The sequence below is a fragment of the Orbicella franksi genome, chromosome 12, assembly GCF_964199315.1.
Source record: "Orbicella franksi chromosome 12, jaOrbFran1.1, whole genome shotgun sequence".
Classification (NCBI taxonomy): Eukaryota; Metazoa; Cnidaria; class Anthozoa; order Scleractinia; family Merulinidae; genus Orbicella; species Orbicella franksi.
In genome coordinates this window covers 14,260,227-14,270,951 of record NC_138156.1, presented here as the reverse complement: position 1 = coordinate 14,270,951, position 10,725 = coordinate 14,260,227, and the positions used below count along the sequence as shown (strand labels likewise).

At 37.6% G+C, this 10,725-nt stretch overlaps 1 protein-coding gene across 1 annotated transcript in view; it reads right to left on the bottom strand.

Annotated features, from left to right (window-relative positions):
* The window catches only part of LOC145462385 (uncharacterized), a 71,225-nt gene that overhangs the window by 41,925 nt on the left and 18,575 nt on the right, over positions 1–10,725 (bottom strand). Inside the window, exons 3-4 of the mRNA XM_081445895.1 lie at positions 9,182–9,250; positions 3,927–3,998 (exon numbers count right to left, since the gene is read on the bottom strand). Coding sequence (XP_081302021.1) covers positions 3,927–3,998; positions 9,182–9,250 — 141 coding nt within the window. The remainder of the gene's footprint in view (positions 1–3,926; positions 3,999–9,181; positions 9,251–10,725) is intronic.

The window sequence follows — 10,725 nt, the reverse complement described above, 5'->3', positions numbered from 1 at the left end:
TCCCCCAGAAAGGGAGCCATTCTTCTATCCTTCCATTGAACTTCGTTATGGATAATTTGGGGAGCTTGGCAGCTGAAGACGATTTACATTCTTCGGTCGCTTCGGTGGCTGCTTTTTGTTGTTCACAGTTTTTCTCAAACTCTGCTTTCTGCTCTAAAATCTCTCTCGAACTCCATCTGCAGTTTATGATTCTCCAACGCTTTTTTCTCCTGCTCCTCCATATCTATCACTTGGATTGTGGATTGAACTCTGTTTGTTGCTTGGTCAGCCTTCTCGAGGTGTTTTTTGATTTCTCCGCTCCATGTTTTTATTGCGTCCTTGCTCTCTCCCTTTGTGAACTTCTTTTCCTCTACTGTGGATTTAAGCGTATCCACTGCACTAACAATACTTGTAATCGATGATTGGTGGCGCTCTAAAGATTGTCGTTCTCGTTTCTCCACTATCTCGTCGGTTTGGTTGAGCTTGAAGTAAAGCATTTTAACTTTGGTGTCCAACTCTGCTATTTGCTTCTCCGTCATATTTGCTCGGGTCGGATTCTTGCTCTTGTTTGAGCACTCTCACTTTCATCTTGTCCCGTCGGAGGTGCCACTTGTGTTGTGAATTGCTTTAATGCTCTGATTAACTTCTCAATACAGGCTTACATCAAGCTCAACGCTAATCACTCTCGATATACACTTTTCATTACTCGCTCGTTCAACTCGATCCCACGTGTACAAAAAAAGATCTCTTCTTTTGTCTCTTGTCAGTTTTAAGTAAATATTAACAGCGTCGCACGCTTATTACGTAATCATATTCTCGACAACAAGTTGTTTGTGGCTGTTTGCTTTAGCAGCTTAATACCCAGAACTGGAGATGTTTCTGTTTTGTTTGTGGAACGAACTGAGCTCGCTGTCTTCATAATACAGTAATTAAGCACATTCTAACTGAATTCAAGAGAACAAACCTGCTTGAAAAACTTTCGCAAATTTTTGGCATGTGAGATTCAAGTCACATACGTCATAGATAACACTGTACGTTATCCTCTTATACAGCAATCAATGACTGCATACCGTGTTCTCTGGCACGAATTTACAAACAAATACATGAATCCAAATTTATCTTGTGTAAGTTACATGAAAATTGCACGCATGCTGGCGAACTGCCATTTAGTGCCTTGCAAAATTTTGTGTATAAGCTGGTGAATTATCGTTAGTGCTCGCAATTTTTCGTTAACTTATCAAAAAATTTGAAGAAATGTCGTCTTTTGTTCTAGCAAATTATCACTCAACAGGCCGCAAAATTTCAATTAAACTTTGGAGCGAACTTTTGCACATTTCGCTTCCATTACTTTTGCACAATACTGTATGCCAGGATAGTTTCTTATGCAAAGTGGAGTATCAGGTGTTTCTTTCTGCACTTTTATCCTTTGATGTCTCTTTATTTCATTGTTATTTTCCCTCACCCTCCCTAATTTTTCCTGGGTGCCATAGCATGAATATGTCCCAAAATAAACTAACATAGATATGGAAACAGGTATGTCAGAAAAAATGGTGAAGCACTAGCATTAGGAAACACTTCTGACTGGTTCTACAGAGAGGAATACCAAGTTCACCTCACATTCACATGCTTATGTAGTTAGAAAATGCACCAGTATTTGGAGTTGATGATGATGCTATTGTTACAGAGTTTATTGATAACATTATTTGTTGTCAGTTGCCAGTGAATGACCCGGAGCTGCAAAAGCTGGTTAACAGGCAGATTCACAGGCCTTCTCATACCTGTAGAAAGAAATCAAAGAATAAATTTTGATTTAATTACCCAAAACCACCCATAAGGGCAACTGAAATACTTTATCCTTTAAAGAATAATACACCTCGACACAACATAAAACAACACAAAGACACTTGGAAAACTATTTAAAAAATTAAATAACTTGAAAGAAGGTGAACATATAACATTTGAGGAACTGCTTCTGAAGTTAAATCTTACTGAAAGTAACTATAAATTGGCCATAAAATCAGCATTTAACTTTCCGACCATATTTTTAAGGCAACAACCAAATGAATTAAGGATCAATAATTATAATGTTAATTGTCTTAAGGCACGGAGAGCAAATATGGATATCTAGTTTGTCCTAGAAGGGGCCAAGATCGATCTAAAACTGGACAGCATCTTTTAAAGCATTTCAGTCCTCCACATGGATGAGTAATTCAAAAGCCATGTCATAGTGAAAAAGTATCTCTTAAGAAAAACATAAAAAGGTCAATGAAAGACAGAAAGCACTGGTTTACTCACCACAATACCCTCTTCTCAACTCCTTCTGTGAAACAGCGTGAAAGCAAAATGTCTCAAGTGACCTCTCTCTTCGGGAAGACTTCAACTCAGAACCAGTGTGTCTTGAAGGGACAGTAATGACACTAATCTCGAATTTAGTGACACTAATAAACTGCCTAAAGCAAAAATATTCACCCCCTTTCTTCTCAAACACTTCAACTCAGAACTGCACTGCTCAGAATTTCAAATGGCGTTAATTTTCGTAATACATTGTATTTTCCACTGGCTGAGGAATGAAATAAGTGGAAAATGTTTTCTCACACACTGCTGGGGCCTGGGCCCAAGGGCTTGTTTTTTGAGTCACATGCTCAGTGTTGTTTGTCAGTTGCTTTTTTGCTGTCCACCATTGCTGATGAATATTTCAGAGCCCAGTCCCCACCCAACCCTTTGTGTGAGTTTTCCTATGTTATATTTTGTGTTTAAGTTTTTGAAGAAATCACACAGAGTAATTGATCTATTGTGAAGTTTGCTGGTGTATATGTAATAGCACATACACAACATGGTGTAATTGAATTTTCTACTTCAGGAATATTTGAAGAGTTCACCTGCCACAAATCTCTGTTAAAAATTCCTGTTTTAAAGAACTGCAATTAATGCAAGATATTCAAATGCTGCTGAAGACACTAACAAAAAGAGACGTCCAAACATTTAGAGCAGGTTAAAGATTCTGGACATGCCGCTAAATTGGCTTCTTGTTTGTTTATTATCACCGCGTGAACAGGAGTCACTGATTTGTCAGTTTTTAATTGCAACCAATCGTGCATTAAAACAAATAAAAATATCTTGTTACATTTACCTGCAACAACAAAAAAAATTTCGAAACTTAGCAGAGTTCTCATTCATAACTAGCCATCCGAAATTTCTATGGTTTTGATAGAGAAAACCACTTCAAATGAGTATCTCAGTATCGATTCCAAGAAATGTTTCAACGAGAAGACAGTATTACTCTGTGAACAGCACTACTTGAGACTTGCATTCAGGAACTGAAACATTTTGCACAAACATAAATGATTTAAACTTGGTGATGGGAACCTGGCGAATACCACCAGAGACAAAATAGTGCATTTTGCACTGAAAACAATCATTCTTGTCCTAGAAATCACCAAGTTGTCGAACAGCATTTCATTCGAAATTTCACTTAACGCAACCACAGCCTCGATGACATGTTAGTGTATACCAAAGACTGTGATTCCTTGGCTGATTTATCGAATTCTGAACTCTTTTGAAACCCATCGACAACATACTGAGCTTAACTATAGTAAACACAGCATCAACAATGTCAGAATAAGGCCAATACAAGAATACCTGTTTCTGTTTGTAGAAAAACTAAGATGGCCATTCTAAAATCAGAATGAAATCTTAACACACAATCTGATTGCTGTGACATACATACATCTCTCGCTCGCTCGCTCATTCATTTACTCACTCACTCACTCACTGAACTGCTATTAACATAGCCCAGACCTGTTGACTAAGAGATATTTTTTTAACAAAAAAAATAACTCAACAAAAGAAACTGGTCATGTCTAACTAAATGAAATTACATGTCAGTTGATCTGTTTGTAAACTGGTTCACTTGTTAAATAAAGTCAGCAATGGGAGTCATTTCTTACCTTTGAGGAGACTGCTTTTAGAACACCTTCATAAATATCTCCATTTCTTACCAAAATACGTGCTGTTTCACCCTGTTAATAAGCAAAGTAAAAGTAAACTTGTGATTGCTTTTGGTTATCAATTGTGATTGCTTTTGGTTATCAATTGCCGTTGCTTTTGGTTATAAACTGTGATTGCTTTTGGTTATCAATTGTAGTGGATTTTGGTTACAAATTGTGATTGCTTTTGGTTATCAATTGCGGTTGCTTTTGGTTATCAATTGTGATTGCTTTTGGTTATCAATTGAAAGGCTGTATGCAAGAACATCCCCTAAATTTTTCGGCCATTTTTGAAAGTACTTAAAACTAGCTGAATTTTGGCATGTGGGCTTCGTTTCACCTGAGAAACATTGCTCTGAAGTTTTTTTGGCTGGGTTGCTTTTCGTTCTCAAGAAATTACGTATGCAAAAAAGGCACACAGGTTGGAAAAACCGAGTGGTTTATTGCATACGCAATATCTCAAGAACAAAGCAAACTCTAGTGCGAAAACTACGGGACATTGCTTAACATACCTGAACAAAACTGCATGCGAAATTTGGAGCGTTTTCGACAAAGTTCACTTTTGATTAAAATACCTGACGCCCTTTTCCCGCCGAGTCCTTCAAATAAACGAAGCCGGGCCTTTGTTATGATAAACAGAGCCAATCCTTTGTTATATGTCGAAGTCTCGCCTCGGTTTATCATGACAAAGGATCGGCCGCCGCGACTGCAAGGACTTTGATTTTACTTAGAAACAAGCAAAATGTCAATTTCACGCAGCTTATATAAGCTCAAAATTTGTTGATTTCAGGTCAAAAGTGCTTAAAATGTTGACTCATGTTAACGTGCAATGGCAAGGATGTTGATTTCTCTTAGAAAGCAGCAAAATGTCAATTTTACGCAATGTAAAAGCTCAAAAATGTCGATTTTAGGTCAAAAAAGGTTTAAATGTTGATTTCATGTTAACCCGTGATGGTAGGGATGTTGATTTCACTTAGAAAACAGCAAAATGTTAATTTCATGCACCGGATAAGCTCAGAAATGTTGATTTCAGGTCTAAATAGGTCAAAATGCTGATTTTACGTTAACGCGTGATGGCAAGGATGTTGATTTCACTTAGAAAACAGCAAAATATTAATTTCACGCAGAGTATAAGCTCAAAAATGTTGATTTCAGGTCTAAATAGGTCAAAATGCTGATTTCACGTTAACGCGTGACGGCAAGGATGTTGATTTCACTTAGAAAACAGCAAAATGTTAATTTCACGCAACTTATAAGCTCAAAAATGTTAATTTCAGGTCTAAATAGGTAAAAATGCTGATTTCACGTTAACGCGTGACGGCAAGAATGTTGATTTCACTTAGAAAACAGCAAAATATTAATTTCACGCAGCGTATAAGCTCAAAAATGTTGATTTCAGGTCTAAATAGGTAAAAATGCTGATTTCACGTTAATGCGTGACGGCAAGGATGTTGATTTCACTTAGAAAACAGCAAAATATTAATTTCATGCAGCGTATAAGCTCAAAAATGTTGATTTCAGGTCTAAATAGGTAAAAATGCTGATTTCACGTTAACGCGTGACGGCAAGGATGTTGATTTCACTTAGAAAACAGCAAAATATTAATTTGATGCAGTGTATAAGCTCAAAAATGTTGATTTCAGGTCTAAATAGGTAAAAATGCTGATTTCACGTTAACGCGTGACGGCAAGGATGTTGATTTCACTTAGAAAACAGCAAAATATTAATTTCATGCAGCGTATAAGCTCAAAAATGTTGATTTCAGGTCTAAATAGGTAAAAATGTTGATTTCACGTAGCGCGTGACGGCAAGGATGTTGATTTCACTTAGAAAACAGCAAAATGTTAATTTCACACAACTTATAAGCTAAAAATTGTTGATCTCAGGTCTAAATAGGTAAAAATGCTTATTTCACGTTAACGCGTGACGGCAAGGATGTTGATTTCACTTAGAAAACAGCAAAATGTTAATTTCACGCAACTTATAAGCTAAAAATTGTTAGTTTCAGGTCTAAATAGGTAAAAATGCTGATTTCACGTTAACGTGTGACGGCAAGGATGTTGATTTCACTTAAAAAACAGCAAAATGTTAATTTCACGCAACTTATAAACTAAAAATTGTTAATTGCAGGTCTAAATAGGTAAAAATGTTGATTTCACGTAGCGCGTGACGGAAAGGATGTTGATTTCACTTAAAAAACAGCAAAATGTTAATTTCAGGCAACTTATAAGCTAAAAATTGTTAATTTCAGGTCTAAATAGGTAAAAATGTTGATTTCACGTAGCGCGTGACGGAAAGGATGTTGATTTCACTTAAAAAACAGCAAAATGTTAATTTCACGCAACTTATAGCTAAAAATTGTTAATTTCAGGTCTAAATACGTAAAAATGTTGATTTCACGTAGCGCGTGACGGAAAGGATGTTGATTTCACTTAGAAAACAGCAAAATGGTAATTTCACGCAACGTATAAGCTCAAAAATGTTGATTTCAGGTTTAAATAGGTAAAATATGACAGCCGGAAAATAGTGTTAACATCTGGAACTTACTTTGGTTATCTGGGACAATGATTATCTGCACTGAACAAATAAACATCAAATAAGCACTTTTCCAAATACAGCAATGTCTTAAATGGCTAAAAATCACGAGATAAATACATATTTTTCGACAAACGCGATTGTAGCTTTATGTCACACACCACCTAACAGATTAACAAATTAACCCTTCTGCGCAACAACGGGTCTCCATACATCTGCATGTCCGCTGATCCCAGAAGTTCAAAACACTACAAATCATGCCGATATGAAATAAAATCAATGCAACCTGGATCACAGATCTATGTTATAATCGATCGCTACTTGTTGGCCATTATTATCTTTAAATGAAAAAAGCCGAAACAATCTAGTTACCAGTTCAAGAAACGCGAGCAGAACGTGATCGCAATGCATGCCAGGAAGGGTCTTTACACCTCGTGTGTAGGAAAACATGGCGGTCGATACAAGACAAATTTTATAAGTCAAAAACCAGTTCTCGCTTTCCAAACTTTGACACTAGCAACGCTTGGCAAATGGGCCACAACTCACCAGAGGGTATTTTTCTTGGGCAAGAACTGCTCTTGGACTTTACTGCCTGGCTCAATCTGACTTTGAATGCTGATAACACGATTACGGTATATCAGCTACCTTTGAAGTTTCAGAACACATTTTGATTCTTTAAAACGTGCTGATGACTTACGGGTTTATCGAGGCTTTATGATGCCTCTCAACCACCAGGCAGGCATACAAGGTACTTTAACACAATGCTTAAGATATTAGTTGACAGAGCTCTAATGCGGCACATCTCTTTTTTGTTCGATGGTATTTTGTTTGCCGCTCAATCGATTCACGTGTTGTGTTTACATCACAATAACCGATGTAAACAATCTGTTCCCAGATTTCCGCTCTATATACTATTTTCCTTTGACTTTAAGACAGCTAAGATTCAGTGGAATACACTATATACAGTCTGCCTGTTTGCTGTTCAACAAAATAATAAGGTTTCTTTTGTTTTTTGTTCAACAAAAGATCTCCAAAAGATGCCGCTTGGAAAACTGAGCTTTTTGCATAAGTTATTTCTCGAGAATGAAGAGCACCCCAGCCAAAAAAAATTCAGAGCAATGTTTCTCAGGTAAAATGAAGCCTACATGCCAAAATTCAGCTATTTTTGAACACTTTCAAAATGGCCAAAAAATCTAGGGGACGTTCTTGCACGCGGCCTTTCAATTGCAGTTGCTTTTGGTTATAAATTGTGATTGCTTTTGGTTACCAATAATATTATTGCAGTTGCCTTTGGTTATCAATTGTCGTTGCTTCAGGTTATCAATTGTGGTGGATTTTAGTTATCAATTGCAATGGATTTTGGTCAAGGATTGTAATGCTCATTGCTTAAGGTGGCATTTCATAAATTGTTGTGGTGGTTTTGATCAAGGGTTGTGGTGATCTTTGGTTATGAGTACTGGTGTTGTCAGCAGGTGTGGTCTTTTTTGACCGTTAGGGTTCTAGTGACATTTGGTCAAGGGTTGTGGTGTTTGGTCAAGGGTTGTGGTGTTTGGTCAAGGGTTGTGGTGTTTGGTCAAGGGTTATGGTGTTTGGTCAAGGGTTGTGGTGTTTGGTCAAGGGTTATGGTGTTTGGTCAAGGGTTGTGGTGTTTGGTCAAGGATTGTGGTGTTTGGTCAAGGGTTGTGGTGTTTGGACAAGTGTTGTGGTGTTTGGTCAAAGGTTGTAGTGTTTGGTCAAGGGTTGTGGTGTTTGGTCTAGGGTTGTGGTGTTTGGTCAAGGGTTGGGGTATTTGGTCAAGGGTAGTAATGGCTTTGGCCAAATATTGTGGTGGGTTTTGGTAGACATTTTTATTAATAGCAACATTCATTTAACGGCTTTGCAGATAAAGCAACAAAGGGTGTATAAACTGAAACAATTGCAAACATTTGTAGACTGTTGCACTGCTTATTATGCTATCAACCTGTTCATATAATAAATACATCTACATCTTTGAACAAGCATACAATAACTATTCCTTCACATTGATTTTAACATTTCTGAGTAAATGAATAATTAAGTTGCATTTTGTTGATCATCGCTGTATCAGGAAGAACAGAATGATGGTAATAAGTACCCAAGAATAGCAATAAATAATTTGTTAATAATGTGTATTAGCTCTTATTAACCGAGCATGAGGTCTGTATGGGAGAATCTTGACTGAGGTTGTGAGTACAGACCGAATGTAGTGAGGTCTGTACACATGACCAAGGTCAAGATTCTCCCATACAGACCTACTAAGCTCTGATGGCAGTGAAACAAGACCAGTTTAATCCGTTTAATGTAACTGGTTTGTACTAACTGATATTTTGCTTGTGAACGGCAATGAGCTGAATATAATTCTGCCAAGGTTTGTTCGTCCTCTTTACTTTTTTCTCATCAGGCTTTTTGGCACTTCCATAAATATTGTTTGTTGAATAGTCTAGGATTTTGCATTTTAGTTTGTGACTTTTTCACCACAAAAAATTACCGGTTTAGATGCCAGTCTAGATGGGAAAATCTAGGCTGCTTTCAACATTGATTTCAGCCAATCAAATTTGTGAATTTGGTAGTTTCCAGTCCTTGTGAGACAGCCATATAATAAAACTTAATAATACCTAATTGTCTTAATACACAGTGGGTATTACACAAATGTACAAACTTACCAAGGTACTTGTTATGTAATAAACCATAAATTTGTTTAAATAAATGTCACTGTCGTAACCATCATCGACCTGCAAAAAAAAAAAAAATTATTTAATTTAAAGACTCCTGTTAAATTAAATGTATGCCATTTTGTTCTGGTGGAAGGTGAATTGCTTCTGTGACACTTTCCTTGGATGGGTAATGTATAATTGCACAGGCAACAAAATAAAGTTCCTCATGATTTACATGTTTCTCCTGCTTCAGGCCCTGTTCGACAACAACCACATATTTTCACTCACAATGAAACGGCAACATAATGACTGTCAAATGGTTTTGAAATCCCAAACCCAGTGTTTTTTTCTTCCTTACAACTTAGGAATATGTTGAGGAAAAGGTTGTTGTTAGTCATCGTGGTAGATGCAATAATAAAGTGTATTATCGTTTGTCTCAGGATGTAGTCACTTGAGATGTAGATTACAACGTTTCGACTGCTTACTGCTAGTCTTCTTCAGGCGATAAGGTTGACTGATTGCACGGTATCATTTATATCACAAAGGTCGGCTGTGATTGGTGCATTTCGATCCTCCTATTGTTCCATTGTTCTGGCGAGTAGCTGTTCCCTCAGTGGTCCGCTGTTGTACCGTTCTCCTGTTGTTGTGTTTCTTGATCGTGGGTATCCATGCTTCAGGAATTTCAGTTCCACTATCCCTGTTGATGTTATTAGGGTGAAGTCTTATGTGAATAGCTTCCTTGACCCTACGTGTGTACCAGTGAGGATCTTGATCAATAAACTTGACCTCATTCCAGATAGGATAGTGGCCGGTCTCGTGGGTGTGTTCAGAAACAGCGGAGGTCTGGGTACGGGCGAGTCGTATATCCCTGTCGTGTTCTTTGATCCTCTCCTGCATAGATCTCCCTGTTTCCCCGATGTAGACTTTGCCTCACTCACAGGGAATCCTGTAGACAACACCATCTTGTTTAGCCGGGTTGACGGTGTCCTTTGGTCGCACTAAGTGTGTCGGACTTAAAGATGGTGCGAATGCCTTGTTGTTCTAGGCAGCGGCGGAGAGACTCCGGAACTCCTTGGACTTAAGGTAAAACGGCGGTGGATTTAAATTCCGCGACAGGCTGTCTTCTTGGGGTTGTTTGTGCCTTTGTGATCAAAGAACACAAATGATAACATAAATGACACCGTGCAATCAGTCGACCTTATCGCCTGAAGAAGACTAGCAGTAAGCAGTCGAAACGTCGCGATCTACATCTCAAGTGACTACATCGTGAGACAAATGATAATACACTTTATTAACTTAGGAATACATCCCTTATTTGATTTCTTTAATTTATTTTTTTCTCAGCTTGTGAGTGGGTGGAACCCAACAAATCCTACAATCTGATTGGTTCTGAGAACAGGCGGAATTTTCTCATCCAGACTGACACAGTGGGCAGAATCTGTCGTGCTAATCTATTCTTGTGAATGAATTAGCGGTAATGGTCAATCTTTTACTTTTTACACACATCCATCTGCGATCAATCAACAGAAGTTTATCTCTATTTGTTTTTTAAA